This window comes from Podarcis filfolensis (assembly GCF_964270895.1).
Source record: "Podarcis filfolensis genome assembly, chromosome: 13".
In the NCBI taxonomy this organism is placed as follows: Eukaryota; Metazoa; Chordata; class Lepidosauria; order Squamata; family Lacertidae; genus Podarcis; species Podarcis filfolensis.
In genome coordinates this window covers 4491830-4510590 of record NC_139615.1, presented here as the reverse complement: position 1 = coordinate 4510590, position 18761 = coordinate 4491830, and the positions used below count along the sequence as shown (strand labels likewise).

The 18761-nt window shown below is 52.6% G+C and overlaps 2 protein-coding genes across 3 annotated transcripts in view; both read right to left on the bottom strand.

The window, feature by feature from the left end:
- KDM6B (lysine demethylase 6B) overlaps positions 1-1669 on the bottom strand; it is a 96894-nt gene extending 95225 nt beyond the window's left edge. The window contains exon 1 of the mRNA XM_083580751.1: positions 1345-1669. The gene's annotated coding sequence lies outside the window, so the exon portion shown is untranslated. The remainder of the gene's footprint in view (positions 1-1344) is intronic.
- Positions 1670-2671: 1002 nt separating this feature from the next.
- DNAH2 (dynein axonemal heavy chain 2) overlaps positions 2672-18761 on the bottom strand; it is a 137516-nt gene continuing 121426 nt past the window's right edge. For both annotated transcript variants that reach the window (XM_083580733.1, XM_083580734.1), the window contains exons 76-88: positions 17517-17703; positions 16186-16334; positions 15350-15533; positions 14377-14567; positions 10228-10419; positions 7747-7931; positions 7370-7598; positions 5661-5812; positions 5454-5568; positions 4660-4836; positions 4194-4268; positions 3943-4093; positions 2672-2935 (exon numbers count right to left, since the gene is read on the bottom strand). In XM_083580733.1, coding sequence (XP_083436859.1) covers positions 2781-2935; positions 3943-4093; positions 4194-4268; positions 4660-4836; positions 5454-5568; positions 5661-5812; positions 7370-7598; positions 7747-7931; positions 10228-10419; positions 14377-14567; positions 15350-15533; positions 16186-16334; positions 17517-17703 — 2142 coding nt within the window. In that variant the 3' untranslated portion in view covers positions 2672-2780. The remainder of the gene's footprint in view (positions 2936-3942; positions 4094-4193; positions 4269-4659; positions 4837-5453; positions 5569-5660; positions 5813-7369; positions 7599-7746; positions 7932-10227; positions 10420-14376; positions 14568-15349; positions 15534-16185; positions 16335-17516; positions 17704-18761) is intronic.

Here is an 18761-nt window from a genome sequence, read left to right as displayed (position 1 = left end):
ACATCGCATTTCACCTCTGGTTAGAACCAGATTCCCATGCACATCCTCCCTAACTGGAACCCAGAACCCAGGTGACCGGGCACTCCACCATCAAGCCCTCTCAAGGCTCCCTTACCAGCTGGAGCAGGTGGTGGGACTGGGAGAAGAAACTAGCCCTTTTTTAAAAGGGGGCTCCCCAAAGGCCATCCAGTCCACCCCCCTTGCCCCATGCTAAAAGCCTTGGTGGTATTCTGCGCATGGTAGGAGGGATGGTATAGGGTCAAGCAGGGATGTGTGGCACGAAGATGGAGGCAATTTCAAGGGGAAGGGGGAATAATCCCCTCTTTAAAGGAAGCAGGCATGAAAACACAGGAATGGCACTAACCCCCTCCCCAGGTGCTAACCTTTGACCCCTGCAGGGCTGGGAGGGGAAGAGGAGGGGAAGTGCTCAGAGTGGTGGGGGAGAGAAATATAAGCCATCCCATAAATAGTTCCAAAACACATCCCTCTAGGCCCAACGATCAAGCTTTCCATTTCAGACCAGCTTTTAAAGGGAAAGGGAGCCTTTTGTCCCCATAAGAGGTGTTGGGAGGCTGGTGGCTCAGTGGTTAGAGCATCTGCCCCGCATGCATAAGATCCCAAATTCAATCTGCAGCCTGGACTAGATTACTCACGGGTTCCCACCAGCCCTACAGTTCTATGGATCCCGGCTACAACCCTGGCGGGCTTCTTGCTGCCAGCCGGTGGAAGGCAAGACTGAGCGAGATGATGGACCAAAGGTCTCAGTCAGTAGAACACAGCTTCGCGTATATACGTGTTCCATATGTTCTATCCGTTGCAGCTATTAAAAACAAGTATGTTGGCCATCTCCCCACACCCTTCAGATCTGCAAGAAGGAAAGCCAAGTTTGATCCCCGTTTCAACTCTTCCCCCCCCCACTCCGCCCTTGCACCGTCCGCCTCTTGCTCATCTTTTTGCACGGCTTCCCGCCAGCCCCGCCCTGTTCCCAAGGAAGAAAAAGGGAAATTGCCAAAGGCGCAGCCCGCCTTCGCCATCGTCGCGGGGTCGGGGAAAGCGAAAGCCCCGCGCGCCCCTTGCTGGGGGACCCCTTGGAGAGACCCGATTTCAGATCGCCCCCTTTGCCCGGGCTGTGGGCGTCGTCGGGCCACACTCGCGCCCCCTCTCTCCTACCTCGCAGGGTTGTTGGTTGGATCAAACGGAGGAGAGCTCCGCGCGCCCCCGTGAGGTCCTGCAAAGAAGGCGGGCTTGCAAACGCAGCCGATAAATACGCAAACAAACTTGCAAGTGGAAAACGAGGCGCCCTCGTGCTGCAAGGCAGGGACAACACCCCCTGCGCCCTCTTACCTGGGGGTGGGCTGGCTGGCGTGCGCGCCCGCGGAGGAGGAGGAGGCTGGAGACCCCTCTGCGCGGTCCCCGCGCGTCCCTTGGCCAAGCTGCTGTGCCCCCCGGGCGCCGGGACGAGCATCCTCCGTCCGCCCCCCTCCGCGGGCCGGCGGGAACTTTGCAGCGGGCCGGGGAAGGAGGGAGGGACGGAGTCCGGGGCGGCTCCGCGCCCGCCCGCAGGAAAAGCGGGGGCTCCGCGCCTGGAAAAGTCCGCTCTCCGGTTGCGCAGTTCCATTTCCCCAACGCAAACACGCGCTCGGCGCCTCCGCCTGCCCCGCCCTCGCTCGTGTCAATTCTGTTCCCTGGGCAGGATCCGAGCGTCCCTCCGCCCTGCGCCCGCCCCTCTCCCTCTCCCGCCGCTCCTCCTCCCCCGGAGCCCGGGCCAGGCTCGCTCCCCGCGCGGAGAAGCAGCAGCGAGAGGCGCCGCCGAGGCTCCCCGCCAGCGCGTAAAAGCGCACGAGGGGCTCCCGCTGGAAACGCAGCGGAGGGAAAGTTTCGCGGCCTGCAAGGGGAGGGGGAATTAAAGGCCAAAGTCCAACCCGGCTCGCCCTCTTCTCCAAGGGAGGAGGAGGAGGCCGCCTCGTGCACAGAATGGTCGGAGGGGCACCCCGGGGTCATCCAGACCCACCCCGGACGAAGGAAAACCTGCCCCTTCCAGGAGGAGCAGGGTTCTCTCCTCCAGCATAAACCCTCCCCAGAGACCCCCGGACAAAGCGCTGCCCCCCATCATCGCTGTAGTTGCCCCACTGCCGCCCTCCCTCCCAGGGCTGTCCCTGATCCTCCTTCTCAACTGGCCATTGCTCCCCAGTTGCTACTGGGACGCCCCCTCCCCCCCTCTTGTGCCTGCCAATGGAAAGGACATTTGGCTCCTCTTTGCCAGCCGTGCGTCACAAGAAAGGTATTTCCTTCTCTCTTGGCCTGCTTGGCTCTTGGCACCACGGAGCGGCCCTTTGTCAGGAGCCCCACATCCATCTCACAAACTGGGGCGGGCTCCAGTGAACTTGGCCCCCGCAGCGCCACAACCTCGAGGGCCCCAAAGAGCAGCTCTTCTGCCCCATCGCTGGTGCTTCCACAGCGTACATTTGAAAGACATCCCCTCCCCTCCAAGAATCCTGCTGGGAGTTGCATCTCTGCAAGGCGTGTACTACAGTTCCCAGAAGCGGGGAGGGCACAGAGAATGTGCTTTCAATGTGGAGGCAGCCTAAAGTTCTGTCTGCCCCAGAAGGTGATCTAATCCCAGCCCTGAGATGGGGATTCCCCGTGTGGAGTAGAGGACAGACACAAAGGAGACTGTAAACAAAATAGATTTATTTTAATTTTACCTAAAACTGTGGGGTGGGGGGAGTCAGAGAAGCAAGGTTCCTTTGGAGAAAGGGGTGCATATATGGGGGGTGTCTTCAAGTATCCAAACTCATCAGCAAGGCTGTGCCTCTTTTGATCCAGTGGTCAGAGGGCATCGTTCCAGACCGCAGGTCAATGCCAATGACAAAGGAAGGCCGCCCGGCAGTGCCAGCCCGGTTGGGGTAGTAGTAGCAAGGGCAGGCGTACATCCCTAGAGACATTTATATATTTAGTCATTAGATTTATGCCCAGCTCACAGGGTGGCAAGCGTCTCCATACAAATGCAGTTACAAAGGTTTGAAACAACCTTCTAAAAACCAGTTAAAAGCCTACTCTAAACTTCTAAGTTCAGGACTTGTTTTAATTTATTTATTTAATGTGTATACTGCCCTTCATTCAAAGATCTCAGGGCAGTTGACAACAGAAAAATGCAAGATAAAAACACAAAATGCATAATAACAACACGAAGAAAAACAACACAAACCAGTAACACCCCCTCCCAAAGACACATATAGGATGTTAGTCAGCCAAAGGCCTGGTTAAAGAGAGACGTTTTTGCCTGGCACCTAAAGGTGTATAATAAGGGTGAGAGTCCTTGGGGAGAGCATCCCACAACAGGGAGCCACTGCAGAAAAGGCCCTGTTCTCATGTAGATGGAACTTTCTTAAGAACATAAGGAGAGTCCGGCTGCTGGATCAAGCCAAAAGAGGCCCATCTAGGCCAGCATCGTGTTCCCACAGTGGCCAAAGGGAAGTCTGCAAGCAAGACGTGAGCACAGGAGCACTCTCTCCTCTGGTTTCAGAAACATGGCTGCTTCCTCCATCAAACTCTGGATAAACAGGTCTGCTTTGACATTTCTCCTGAGTGTTAATATTGGGGGAGAGTGGGGCACCTCACAAGGGAGGGCATTCTGCAAATGGGAGGTTGCCATGGGTCCCCACCAACGGTGGCAACACCACCAACAGGTGCTAAAAGGCTCAGTAGCCAGGGATGGAGCTGACCCTGGAGAGACAAACACTGCCAACTTTGGCCTCCGACCGGGTGCCATCCAGCTGCCTTGGAGGACAAAGTTGTGGCCTTGAAAGAGCTGGAGGGCGCCAGGTTGGCAGAGGCTGGAGCAGGCGGTAGCAAGGCAAGGTGGGCAAAGAGTCTGAGGCAGCCTACGGCAGCTTCCTCGCACCCACGGGTGACCGTTGGCCCACCCTCCGCGAGACCCACCTTTGCCGCTCTTCTTCTTGTTCTCCACGGGCTTGAAGTGGATGGTAGGGATGGGGCAGACCAGCTGCATGGGCTCCGCATCCATCAGGCAGGAGTTCTTCTTGTCCCAGCCAGCGCCCTCCAGGTAGAGACCTCGCACCCACACCCCTTCCTAAAAGAGGAGAGGGAGACCACGCAGGGCTGGCTCAGGGGGTCCTAGGCTCCTGAGCTCCCCCCCCCCCTGCAATGTATGCCCTGGGAGAGGTTCTTACCTTGGGCGGGTAGACAAGGTTGTTGTCATCCACGGTGGAGACAATGAACTCCCAGGAGAGCGTGTCCACGGAGATCTGAAAGGGAGCCACGTGAGATAGTTCTGCAGCCCAGGGGTATCTCCCCCTAGGCCAGCCTTTCTCCATCTGTTTGTTGGACTACAACTCCCATCATCCCTAGCTGGCAGGACCAGCGGTCAGGGATGATGGGAGTTGTAGTCCAACAACAAATGGGGACTTAAGATGGAGGAAGGCTGGCTTAGGGGGGACCTCTGGCTCTCAAGCCACAGAGACCCACTTCCCCTCCCAGAGAACACCCTCCCTGCAGAGCAGTCCTCGCTGCCTGCATCATGGCCCTCCCTTCTCCTTCCAGGCCGGTCTCCCCATCCCTTTCAGGCAACGCCCAAAGACACACACAGGCCCTTCCAGGCCTCCTGCTGGGCCCAAATATATCTCCCCCACCACCTACGTTGTTCAGGCGTGCAGCAGCTTGCAAGACGGCCGTCAGGAACCCCGTCGGGAAGGTGAAGCCCGAGAGCCAGAAGAGCACGGGAGGGTGGGCGGTGGTGGCCCAGCGGGTAAACTGCTCCACGCGCTGGCCCAGGTCCCGGGTCCAGGCAGCCAGCGGCTTCTGAGATGGGTAGGCCTGCAGGAGGCGGGAGAAGGCCAGGAGCTTGGAGGCAAAGCGGGACACGCCAGCCAGTCCCCCCCCCCCACAAAAAACAGCCCCCACCTTGGGAAAGAGGTCTGCCAGCCCCAACCCACAAAAAGTGGCATGTGTGTATCCCTCTTTGCTCTCCAGCAACTTGGGAAGGAGAAAACCGCTATTTCGCTGGGGAATCTTTTACTTTGGAAGAAGCCGTTTTTGAAATATTTTCGTTCAGAAGAGGCTTCTGAATTATGCATTTCTCCCTAATGAGAAATCTCTGCTTCAGATGTAGGGTGAAGGCAGGAGAGAGGATGCGGGGGGGGGGGGGGAGGAGGGAGGTAGAAACCTGGTGGGTCCACAAGGAATTCCAGAAACACCTCTCTCCTGAAATCTCTGTTACCCCTGGGTAAAATAGGTTCAAAATATGTTCACAAGCAAAACAACAGGTGTTTCTAACTACAAGGCGCCAGGGTGCTCTCTCCTCGAGGGAGACGAGCAGCTTAGAGCCTCCGGATCACACCCTCCTTCCTGCTCCATCAGGGACACAAGGTCCCCCACCTTCACAGAAAGGGGAGGAAGCACCAGGAACTGCCCCCTTCCCCCCAGTGCCTTACCCTCTCCCACATGGTGGGGACGCGGGCGTCAAAGATGCAGTTGAAGATCTCCTCTAGGTCCGTAGACATGACCACCAGGCCCTGAATGCCCTTCTCCAGCTCCACCAAGGAGGAACTACGGAAGAGGACAAGAGAAGCTGAGGTGAGCACCAGAAAGGGACTGGGGGCTGCTGAGGCCTGGCCTGGTCTGCCCCCCTGGGCACTCACTTGATGACCTGCAGCAAGGAGTTGTACCGCTGAATTTCCTGCAGCAAGACCACGTTGAGCGGGGAGGGGTCCCCAGACAGCACCTTGCAGGTGCCTTCGTAGTCGATCTCCTCCGGGATCTTGCTGCGCACATCTGCTGAAAGCTCCAGCACCTGGAGAGGGGGAGAAGGGACAGAGAGAAGAGGTACCGTATTTTTCGCTCTATAGGATGCACTTTTCCCCCTCCAAAAATGAAGGGGAAATGTGTGTGCGTCCTATGGAGCGAATGCAGGCTTTCGCTGAAGCCTGGAGAGCGAGAGGGGTCAGTGCGCACCAACCCCTCGGGTTTCCCCCGCCCCAGCCCTGCGGCTAAAAAGGAACCAAGACAGTGAGCGGGATCCATCCTGCTCACTGTCTTGGCTTCTGCAAAGCCACGCACAGCCTCTCCCGGCTGGAGAAGTTGTGCGTGGCTAAAGAGGAAGCCAAGACAGCCAGCAGGATGGATCCCACTGGCTGTCTTGGCTTCTTTGCTCTTTGGGGCTGGGGGGGTGGAATTTTTTTTTTTCTTTATTCCCCCCCCCCAAAAAAAAAACTAGGTGTGCCCTATGATCCGGTGCGCCCTATAGAGCGAAAAATACGGTATGCAAGGCACCGGCAGGGAGTTGGCTGGTGGTTTTCCAGGAACCACCAGCTGCTCCCCGAGACTGTTCACAGTCCGGTTCTGCAGGGCCCCAGACATTCGGGAAAGGAGACGAAATGTGCTCCTACAGACTTAAGAAACAAGGTAAGTGCCAGGGGACCGTGCCCTGCTCTGTGGTACCACTGCACCAGGGCTCAGCCTCAGAAGGACTGTTCTGAGACGAGAGTGCCCCTGAGCACGCGGTGAGTCTGTTCTCATTGCCACAAAGCGGATGTTCAGAGGGTGCCTCCTGGGATCCAGGAAGTTCAAATAAGGAGCTGTGAGGGCCTTTCACAAGTGTGAGACAGGGGCTGCTTGCCTGCCACACAAAGGCCAGCTCAGGAGGGCTGCCCAGGACGCCAGAGCAGTGCACGCTGTGATAGGAATATTATGGTCTTCGATATATGGTAATGTTCATAACCGCACGTACATAGATCAGCACAGGAAGACAGACCTGAAGCCATTTTATTCCTAAACTGAGCAAATGTTTTCTCTGCATGGTCAAAGTGGAAAAGCCTCCCCATTGTCTTTTCCTTCACAAATCCTGTCTTAAGAGTATGTCTGTGTTTGAATAGGGTGTGAGCCTGTGACCTGGCCCAGGAACTAAGTATTTATCACTACAAAAGACTAGCCAGGCGACCCAGGAAATCCGATCAAGTAACCTGCCAGACAGGAGATAAACAACAAACAACATTGAAATGTTCTGTTTTAGACCGCCTTTTCTGTGATGTATGTATGATGTTTCTGGGGGTGGTCTTGATCTACAGGGTGGCAATTTCAAAAGTCTTTATAAGGCCTTGCACGCCATTTTTCTGGGTCCTCCTCCTTTCCTGCGGGTGAGGGGAGCACCCTGTTGCAACAGATCAATAAAGATCAGGCTTACTAGCTGCTTTGCTTCTCAATATTCTCTGGTCGGCCTCTTTCTTTTCTCCTACCAGTAGGGAACCTCTGTAAGGACTCTGTACGGGCTCTTAGATACCCCATAAGGGAAAAGGGCATTTTTTGTTTACAACAACGCTTCGCCCCGCGGATGCCCATTCTCCCTGGGTACCTTGTCCTCGCGGCTCTGCCCGGCCACTCCGGTGGGCGTGGTCTGGGGCTGCAGGGAAAGCAGAGTTTCGAAGAGCGTCCTGGCTTCGGTGATCTGGGAGGCCACGTCAGCGTTGGGGTGCTGGCCAAAGGCTTCGGGGGGGTCCATGCCAGGCAGCAGGCTGATGTATTCCTTGTAGGAGGCGATGTTGCCATCCTTGGGGATTAAGTAGGTGTCCAGCACGGAGAGCCTGCAGGGGGAGGGAGGCCGGCCAGCCAGCCGGCTTGCTCAGGCAAAGGTTTCCTCCTGCATCGGGGAACTTCTCTGTCCCGAAAAGCGTGCCGATCCCTGCTTTCCCAGCACCCAACCTTTCCCTGCCATCCCAGGCAGCAGCTCACTTGTAGAAGGGGGCAGCCACACTTTGCTCGCAGAAGTAGTCGTTGATGTAGGTGGTGAGGAGACGTCGGTCCCAGTCGTCCGTCACGTGGCCCCCGTAATTGACCCCAGCGATCAGGTACTTGAGGGCGTCCCAGGGGGTCTCCTCGTACTCATCCAGGTACAAGCTCAGGAGGTTCTCTGACACCTGGCGGGGAAGGAAGAGTCACAGGTGACAAGGGAGTGGGCCAAGGGAGCACCTGCCATAGCCACCTGGACTGGGATGTACAAGGGTTCCCCAGTACATACTGGCTTATCCACACCGCCCCTTGTTCTGCTGCTTCTGCCACCCTCCTGGGGAAAAAACTACTCTTTGGTGCTCAATCAGAGTTAACAGGAATATGGGTTTTTCCCAGATTGCCATTTGTTCTGATGTATCATTAAAGAGCAGGTTTTCCCTTGGAAAGGATCAGGGCAAGGGGTAAACTCCTTGGACCCATGCTTAGAAAGCATGGGTCAAGTAGGAAACTGCCAGGACTTATGCTTTCTAGGCACACCACATGCAGAAGTGTGGATGAGCCCTGTATTTATATTCTTATATATGAGATCAATAATTGCAGTCACCTGTGTATGAAAGCTATGTACATTTTACAATTTTTAATGTGCTCTAAGCTGCCCAGAGTGGCTGGGGAAAGCCAGCCAGATGGGCTAGGTATAAATATTAAAATAACCAAATCATCATCAGCCCAGAGGCCCAGCTGTGGTTCCCTCTTTCTCAGCAGGCAGCCTACAGGATGCTTGGGGAACCACCACCAAGCCGAGCATCAATAACTCGCCCATTCGCCAGCATCCATCTAAAGCCCTTGTGGCCAAACCGCCCTACACGCCTCTGCAAGTCACTCTTGCGCCCCATGTTCCAAAGGAACAAGGCAGACGGGATAAGGGTGAAAGGACTGCTGTGAGTGAGCCCCCGTGGCGTGGAGCATGTTGGTGTAATGTGAACACATCTGGATGTTCTGAGATAAGGGTGTCAGGTGCACTGGGGTTACCATAGCAACACCAGCAAGGTCGTGTGCATGACTGGCTGAATCACTCATCCTCCCACTGGTTCAGGAATGTAGAGACAGGTATAATGGTCTCGGGGGCATTGCTTTCATCATGTGAAGTCCTGTCCTGATGCTATCCTGTTTGCTGTCAGGGTCAGACTGAATCTGTGAGACAGGGGAAGAGGATGTGTGTAACCAAGTTACAGGGAACCAGGCAGAGGGCCTTCTCGGTGGTGGCACCCGCCCTGTGGAACGCCCTCCCACCAGATGTCAAAGAGAACAACAACTACCAGACTTTTAGACGACATCTGAGGGCAGCCCTGTTTAAGGAAGCTTTTAATGTTTGATGCATTACTGTATTTTAATATTGTGTTGGAAGCCGCCCAGAGTGGCTGGGGAAGCCCAGGCAGATGGGCAGAGTATAAATAAATAAATTATTATTATTATTATTATTATTATTATTATTATTATTATTATTATAATACACAGCAGCATTAGCCAGCATGGTGCTAGTGTTAGTGGATCTGTACATATGCATCTTTACATTAAAGACCAGCAGTACTGTACAGTGGTGCCTCGCAAGACGAAATTAATTCGTTCCACAAGTTTTTTCTTCTTGCGAGTTTTTCTTCTTGCGAAGCACGGTTTCCCATAGGAATGCATTGAAAATCAATTAATGCGTTCCTATGGAGACCGCTTGCCAGGCTGGCGGTGCGGAGAAGGGCTTTTCTCCCCACCGCAAGCCTTCAGGACAGGTCCGGGAACAGAGGGGAAGGTGCGCTGAATGTTGGCAGTGGGAAGGAAAACCCTCCTCCCACCGCAAGTCTTCAGGACAGCCATCCGAAGGCTGGCGCGGGGAGAAGGTCTCTCCGCCCCACCGCCAGCCTTCGGAGGAGGTCCGAGGACAGTGGGGAAGACGCGCTGCGCTTCCCCGCTGTCCTGGAGATTTCCCTATGGGCTTTCGTCTTGCGAAGGAAGCCCATAGGGAAATTCGTTTTGCGAAGCGCCTCCAAAACGGAAAACCCTTTCGTCTAGCGGGTTTTTCGTCTTGCGAGGCGTTCGTCTTGCGGGGCACCACTGTATATAATACATAGCAGTGTTTAATGGAGCTTTCCCCTTATCTGGGGACTCTGGAAGAAGCTGTTCTGTTGGGAGAAGGAAATCTGTGGACTGTGATGGAGCTCTGCAGACTTTGCTGCTACATGACACGAGTTGAGGTGTGGCGAGCTGCCAACTAACTTCCACGAGTCACCGACAGGGCAGGTGGCACTCCCGGGCACTCCCGGCCACAGGGAGGGCTCGGCCGCAGTTTGTTCTGGGGTTTTCTGAGCATACACGAGAGCCTGGTTGCCTGGCCCGTCAGAGCCCAGAAAAGGAAGGCACAGACAGGCTCCCCTCCCGAACCCGCCCTTTTCCTGGTCTCCCGATCCCCCCCGAACCCTTTCCACCTCACGCCACCTCGAAATCCGAGTCGTTGAAGCCGTAGACGATGTTCCAGCCCAGCTGCAGGAACTTCTTCCGCTCCAGCAGGATGCTGTGGAAGAAGCAGAGGGCAAAGAGCAGCTTCTTGTACTTGGAGGGCTTCGTGCAGCGGTTGAACTGGGGCTCCGTGATGAGTTGGTAGAGGCGCTTCATGTTGGCTTTCAGGCCCTGTCAAAGGGAGGAGAAGAGGCGCAGGCTCACAACTGACCTTGCAGGAGGCATCAAGGAACAAGGGGGGGGGGTGGCAGGGGCAGCAATGGACTTGGCCTGTTTTCTGTGACTTGTCTCCCCTGTTTGAGCACCAGGCTGACGATCCAGAACCAGCCATGTTGATTAAGAGGCTGTTTCATAACCTGTTTTGGTTGCCTGGACTCCAGGAATGCAGGGAGTTTTCTTAGGAAATGGAGGGGGGAAAGGAAAACTGGTCATGGCTCTTGGGAGGGCTGGAGAGGAAGGCAGAGGCCTGAGAGCATAGCCTGGCTTCTCTGCTCTGTGCTTCCAGGGGAGCCACGTTGGGCCTAAACGCAGTGGGTTCTGGCTGCGACAACACACATGCAGGAGAGGCTGCAGCGCTCAGGACTTGTTAGTTTAGTGAAAAGGCGAGGGAGAGGCGACATGTTAGAAATTTGTAACATAGCATGGAGAGAGTGGATAGAGAAAAGTTTTTCTCCCTCTCTCTCTTACATAGCTGTCAACTTACAGATTTGAAAATAAGGGACCAGCAGCCTTGAAAATAAGGGACCAGCAGCCTTGAAAATAAGGGACCTGCAGCCTCACCTGTTCCAGGCACTCCAGTCTTCCTGTCCTCCTGCAGTCTGGTCAAACTCGAAGCTGGTAGCTTCGAGAACACTGTCCAACCAACTTTGTAACCAGAGGTTCAACTGACTAGAATCTGAATCACATGCACCACAAGGCCTATGCAGCCTCAGCTTAAGATGGCTCTCCGGCCTGGCTTTGCACTGCAAAGTTTGCAGCAGCACGTGCAACAAAATAGCGTCCAGCATTCAAAAAACCCCTCAGCTTGCATTAACTAGCCACACACAAGGCATTCAAGCTCCACCCCCCAGTCGTTCTTAGACTTCTTATTGGGTGAGCAACACAGCCAAGCAACACAGTTGGAGCCTCCCTCCTCCCTGGCCGGCAGGGAGGGAGGGAGAGGAGCTGCTTCCTTTGAAATTTAAGGGACATCATTTAAGGGACATTTAAGGGACATTTATCAATAAGGGACAGCAGCGGGACTTGGCGCTGGAATAAGGGACTGTCCCTTCAAATAAGGGACACTTGACAGCTATGCTCTTAAGGCTAGGACTTGTGGACATGCAAACAAGCCGAATGTTGGAAGATTAAGGTCTGCTTTTAAAAAGTATTTCTTCGTGCTTTGAATAGTTAAACTATTCAGCCTCAACTTAAGATGGCTCTCCAGCCTGGCTTTGCACTGCAAAGTTTGCAGCAGCACGTGCAACAAAATGGCGTCCAGCATTCAAAAAAACCCCTCAGCTTACATTAACTAGCCACACACAAGGCATGCAAGCTCCACCCCCCAGTTGTTCTTAGACTTCTTATTGGGTGAGCAACACAGCCAATAAGGGACTGGAATAAGGGACTGTCCCTTCAAATAAGGGACACTTGACAGCTATGCTCTTAAGGCTAGGACTTATGGACATGCAAACAAGCCGAATGTTGGAAGATTAAGGTCTGCTTTTAAAAAGTATTTCTTCGTGCTATGAATAGTTAAACTATGGAACTCCCTCCTACAGGAGGCAGTGATGGCCAGCAAAGCTTTATTATTATTATTATTACTATTACTATTATTATTATTATTATTATTCAAATACGTTTTATTGCTTTTTTGTAACAACAACAATTAAAAAAAATACTCTTACATTCAAAAATTTATATGTTTTCTTATTTACCCTGCGCCTTATTGCGCCTGGACTTACTTCCATCCCTTCAACGGTTTGCATGTCTCAAATCTTTTCTTACAGTTTCTTATTTACACTCCATCCACATCACAAGATTTACATTAATCCTGCTACAGTTTTTAAATTCTTACAATTACTCTGTATATATTCAACAATCCTTTACTCCAATCCTTTTCAAACTTTGCTTCTTTTTGATTCCGAATCTTATAAGTCAATTTCGCGAATTCTATGTATTCAAACAATTTTGTCTGGGTGGCTGGCAAAGCTTTAAAGGGGGATCAAACAGAGTCATGGAGGAGAGGGCTTTCAAGGGCTCCTAGCCCGTGATGTCTATGGTCTGCCTCCACAGTCAGAAACAACAACGTTTCTGCGTACCAGTTGCTGGAAACCACAGGAGGGGAGAGGGCTCCTGTGTTCGAATCCTGATTGAGGGTTTGCCTTTGGGGCATCTGATTGGCTACTGTGAGAAGAGGAGCCTGGACTAGATGACTGGCTCTTATTGTGTACTTAAACCAGGCATAGGCAAACTCGGCCCTCCAGATGTTTTGAGACTACAATTCCCATCATCCCTGATCACTGGTCCTGCTAGCTAGGGATAATAATATAATAATAATTTTTATTATTTTTATTATATTAATAATTAATATTATTTATACCCCGCCCATCTGGCTGTGTTTCCCCAGCCACTCTGGGCAGCTTCCAACAAAATATTAAAATACAGTAATGCATCAAACATTAAAAGCTTCCCTAAAGAGGGCTGCCTTCAGATGTCTTCTAAAAGTCTGGTAGTTGTTCTTCTCTTTGACATTTGGTGGGAGGGTGTTCCACAGGGCGGGCGCCACCACTGAGAAGGCCCTCTGCCTGGTTCCCTGTAACTTGGCTTCTCGCAGGGAGGGAACCGCCAGGAACCCCTCGGTGCTGGACCTCAGTGTCTGGGTAGAACGATGGGGGTGGAGACGCTCCTTCAGGTATACTAGACCGAGGATGATGGGAGTTGTAGGCCAAAAACATCTGGAGGGCCGAGTTTGCCTATGCCTGACTTAAACAAACACACACACTTTCCCCCAGTTCTTAATCAAACTATACATTTGCTCTATAATGCAGGGGGGGGGGGGAAACAACCTGACGTGAAGTTGCCAGTCTGGAGTAAAGCAGAGGGGAACTTTTAACGTGACCCAAGAGGAGAAGGAAGCCTGTGCTATAATGCCGCAGATGATTAAGGAGAGCCTGAGGCCTGCTAAGATGGATATAAAGGAAAAGAAGAATGAGATTATGAAAATCTGGTTTGAATGGAAGAATGAGGAATGGAGAGATCTCCTCATGTGGAGATCTGAAGACTTATGGATTACAAATCTGACTAAACTGGAAGCTGGAGTTTTTGGGACATTTGGACTTAAAAGAAGTAAGAAACAAGATTTGGACTACAATTTTAAATATGGAGGTCTGGCTGGAAGAAGCATGGACCTTATTGGGTCAGAGCTTCTCTGAGATTTGGTGTTTAATATTAAGGACTACCAAAAAAACCGGCAGAGAGGACTTGAGAGAGACTTAAGAGCCTCGGATGTGAGGTCACCAGGCTGACAGCAGATAGACTGATGGACATTTTTTGGAGCTTGAAACCGGGAAAGGCAGGGAGTGGGGTTTTGGGTATCCAAAGGCTGTACAATTGTACTTTGTTTTCATATATTTTGTTCTGTTACTTATATTAAAATGGGGAACTCGTGAAAGGGAATTGGGGTCGATCTTAGAAAAGACACTAAGAATAAGTACTGATGTATAAAGACTGAGGTTTATGTTAAAATTGGTTAACTAAAAGGATTTAAATATAATAAGGTAAAATTTGGGGATAAGAACTTGCTGAACTAAAAATTGAATTGGAATACAAGAAGGGGAGGTGTGGGGAAGTCAAGGAAATATGTTATTGAAAGAAAGGACTGTAATCATATGCGTGGTTTTTTTTCTTTGTTTTTTTTTGTTTTCTTTTTCTTTTTTGAAAATTTCAATAAATATCTTTAAAAAAAAAAAAAGAGTAAAGGAATTGGACAGAAAAAAAAAGAGAAGGAAGGCTGTGGCTTTCGTAGGGCTGGGCTGGGGGCTTGGGTGTGGGGGCCACCTGGGGAACAGGTGGTGGGAGGAGGAAATGACGAAAGAGCCCCCCACCCCACCCCATCCCTTTTTGGCCACCTGGCTCTTTTGCTCTCACCGTGGGGGGCTCCGTGGTCATCTTGATGCCGGCCTGCAAGATGGAGATGGGGAAGTCCGGGTGGGGGCTGGAGCTGAGCCACAGGCGGAAGGAGGGATGTGGCTCCTCCACCTGCAGCTGCTCCACCAGCTTGTCCAGCTGGGGCATCCAGGAGAGAGAGAGGTGGCAGTTGGCCAGGAAGACCCAGTTGCCTGACAAGGAAGAGAGGCAAAGCCAGGTTAGAGGGTGGAGAGGCCCCACAGCCGCTTGGTGGCAGCGGCGGGGCACGTGCCAAGGCATGAGCTGAGCAGGATCTATGAAGGAAGACTCAGGGAAATAATAATAATACTAATAAATAATAATAATTTTTATTTATACCCCGCCCTCCCCAGCCAAGGCCGGGCTCAGGGTGGCCAACAAGCAATAATAAAAACAAGTTGAATGAATACAACTTAAAAACAAGATTAAAATGCAACATTAAAAGAATAAAATGTTAAAATGCAGCCTCGTCACAGGAGGAGAAGGAAAAAGAAAGAGGGGGAGGGAATCAAATTGGCTCCAAGCTAAAGGCCAGGCGGAACAACTCTGTCTTACAGGCCCTGCGGAAAGAAATCAGATCCTGCAGGGCCCCGGTCTCATGAGGCAGAGCGTTCCACCAGGCCGGAGCCAGTGTTGAAAAGGCCCTGGCTCTGGTTGAAGCTAATCTAACTTCCTTGGGGCCCAGGACCACTAGGGTGTTGCTATTTATGGACCTTGAGGCTCTCCGTGGGGCATACTGGGAGCAGGAATGCCCCCCCCCCACCGTAAGCTAGATTTGCCTCCAGAGCAGCCGTTCCTCTCTAGAAGTTGTTGGACTACAACTCCCGTCCTCACTGGCCATGCTGGGAGCCCCAGAAGACCTGGAGACTGGCCCCCAACGTTCCCCATCTCTGCTCCAGAGATCTGAAGGGGTCGGGCGGACGTGGCAGGCTCGCCCGTTGGGAACTGGACCCACCTTGGTGGACGCCATCTTTGATCATGCGGGTGGCGATGGGCGCCTGGCCCTGGCCCAGCGAGAGGGCTTGGAAGTGCTGCGCCATGCCCGACTGCTCGGCCAGCTGGAGCAGGGAGGAGGTGGGGTCGACGCCAGGGGACAGCACGAAGATCAGAGGGGTCTTGGTCGTGGAGTCATCCACCACCTGCGTCCAGAGATGGGAAGAGAAGGACAAAACGGGGAGGGAAATCATTCTAGGCCACAGGGAGCGACCGAGTAGCTGAGGCAGGACAGGATTGGGGCAGTGACTTTGAGGTCATTCCCATATTGATGAATTATGGGGGGGGGGGGTTTGACACTCCGATTACTCCTGCTACTCCTGCCTCAATCCAGCTGCAGAGACCATTCTCCAGAGCAGTTGGGGGGGAAAAAAGAGTATTGATACTGAAGTAACACTACATGCACCAGAGCATCAATACTCAAGCATGGATCATCAGTACATGGAAGGAGGGGGTTATATACACAACAGAACCATTATTTCCAAGACCACCCTCATCACAAGACTGGCAAATCTGGAACTACACTTGATAATCAGATATCACCAATACTCTTTATTCTGAAGACAATGCTTATTCTCCCTTTTTTCTCATGACTTGGGACTTTAATTTTAACCCATGAACAGTTGCATTCATTCCACGTGCCAGCTTTATAGATTTGCTCTTCTTCTTTTAATTGTCACCTGCGTTCATAACTGTTCTGTTTATATGCATTATAAAATTACAAAAGAGAAAGAGAGAGAACATGGGAGTGGGTAAGGGCCTAGGATCTCCCCAAGCGCCACAGACGCTGCCACTCACCGACTTCATGTTGAGCACTGGTGGCTCAATGAACTGGGAGCCCAAGTTAGAGACGATGAAGGCCGTGACGCAGAAAGCCACGCGGTCCGGCCGCAGGGACCGGACGACCAGCATCCGCTGCATCTGGTTACAGGAGTTCTCCCACTCACCTGCAGGGGGCGACAAGGCATGGGTGGGGGGAGACCACCTGAAACTGAAGAGGGGCCCAGTGGGTGGGCCTGGCATGCCCACCAGAGCCAGTGGTCGCCCCATCTCAGCTTCACTCCCACATCTCCAGTGCATAAGGAAACACAAGATGGTCCTAGAGGGTTTATCTGCACCAAGAACACCCCTTTTCAGAGGCTTGGGGCTTCCAAAGTATGTCGGTACAGTGGCTATAGTGTTGCCCTAGGACCTGGGAGCCCTGGCTTCGAATCCCCATTTGGTCACAAAGCTCCCTGGATAACTGCCTCTCAGGCTAAGCCCACCTCGCAGAGTTGTTGTGAATAAGTGAGGAGGAGGAGGGCCCTGGACTTGAGCTCCTTGGAGGAAAAAGGTAGGCTATAACTTTTGGATCTAGAGTTCCAGTTACAGATAGGTAGCCGTGTTGGTCTGCCATAGTCAAAACAAAATTTTTTTTTCCCCTTCCAGTAGCACCTTAAAGACCAACTAAGTTAGTTCTTGGTATGTGCTTTCGTGTGCATGCACACTTCTTCAGAAAACTGAAGAACGCACACGAAAGCTCAAATTTTTTTTTGTTTTGGATCTAGAGTTCAAGCCGAGGCTGCAAGGGAAGATTCCCCGGATGTCACGGGACCAGGGGCATCTTACCCGTAGAGGCTAGTGGTGTGGGGTGCCAGGGCGCCAAGGAAGAGGCAGAGGCTGGACGCGGCGCCTCCTGGCATCAGCTCACCGCCCTTGCCCACTTCTGCCATGCCACCTGTGCCAAAGCAGCACCGCGCCCAGAGCCTCTGTTCCCCGTGGCCACTGCGGCGCGAAGCATCCAGCTGAGCCAGGACCGCATCCAGCCTCCGCCTCTTCCCTGTTGAGCCGTCCTCCAGCTGCTGCCTGCCTCCTCCAGCCCCGCCGTGCTCCCTAAAAAAAGGTCGACAACTCTGGGAAACGGCGGGGGGGGGGGCCAGATATGCTTAAGATGGCCCTGCACAGGACATCAGGTGATTGTCAGGTGGGTGGGCTAGTTTTGGATCCAGCCCGCCTGCCAGATCCAGTGCTCCAACTCTGTTCTGGAGGATGGCAGTTAACCCATTTCCACTGGACTCCCTCCCGGTTTTCTTTAGGGACACAATCCGACGGCAGGGACTGCGCAGCTCAGCAGACGGGCGGTGCCTCACCTGGCAGCATGGCTTTCTCCGGCTTGGAGTTGGTGTACCAGAGGTTCCAGTCGCGAGGGTACTGCTCAAAGGAGTTCATGATGCCGTGGAAGTTGGTGAGCTTGTCCAGCTCAGTGATGTTGTCCCAGTAGACGTCGGCCAGCCAGCTGGTGCAGGGGTTGTCCATCTGCCCTTCCCTGTCCAGCACCTGCAAGCAGGAAGGGAACAATGGAAGAATCAGGACAGGTTTTCGTTGAAAGTGCTCCTTCCCACACATGTCAAAAAAAAAAAAAAAATTTCTTCCAGTAGCACCTTAAAGACCAACTAAGTTAGTTCTTGGTATGAGCTTTCGTGTGCATGCACACTTCTTCAGATACACTGAAACAGAAGTTGCCAGATCCTTCTATATAGTCAAAGACATTGGATTCTTATCTCATTATACATGACAAAGCCATTTTTCACCTTCTCACCCCTTGCTTTTTCCTGTAAGACCTATTGCAGTCGTTAAGAGTCGTCAACAGGCTCATCACAGCTATCTGCCAATCACCCATTCCCACCACCCTTCTGAGTAATACCCCTCCCCACCTTCTCACTATATAGAAGGATCTGGCAACTTCTGTTTCAGTGTATCTGAAGAAGTGTGCATGCACATGAAAGCTCATACCAAGAACTAACTTAGTTGGTCTTTAAGGTGCTACTGGAAGAAAAAAAATTTTTTTGTTTTGACTATGGCAGACCAACACGGCTACCTATCTGTAACTGTTCCCACACATGGTTCAACTGCGGAACTCCCTCCCACAGGAGGCAATCAGCTCGGGTGGTTTTAAAAGAGGATTCGGCAAATCCATGGGGGAAGATCAAGCTATTTGATACACCTTTGCTTTCAAGTATTTGGGGGAGGTGAAGCAGGCCTCCCCGTATACCAAGGTATTTCTGAACATCCGCCATCTTCTCCAGAAGGGCTAGGATGGGCCCAGCATCCTGGGCATGAAGGGCTCTGGTCAGATTCTGCCCACCTCTATGGCAAGGGTGGGGATACGTCCCATAGCAGGAGACTCTCCTCACCAGGGGAGGAATGGCACAGGCAAAGCAGGGAGGATTATGGGTAAAATATGGTCGCCAGAGAGAGGGCCCCTGGAGCTGACCTTGGCAGCAAATCTGGCCATGGACACACACACATATAGTCACCTCAAGAATGGCACTGAAAGGTGTATAATGCCAGGTGTGCCCAGGTGGGGGCCAGCCTTGGACCTCAAGGTGAAAGTA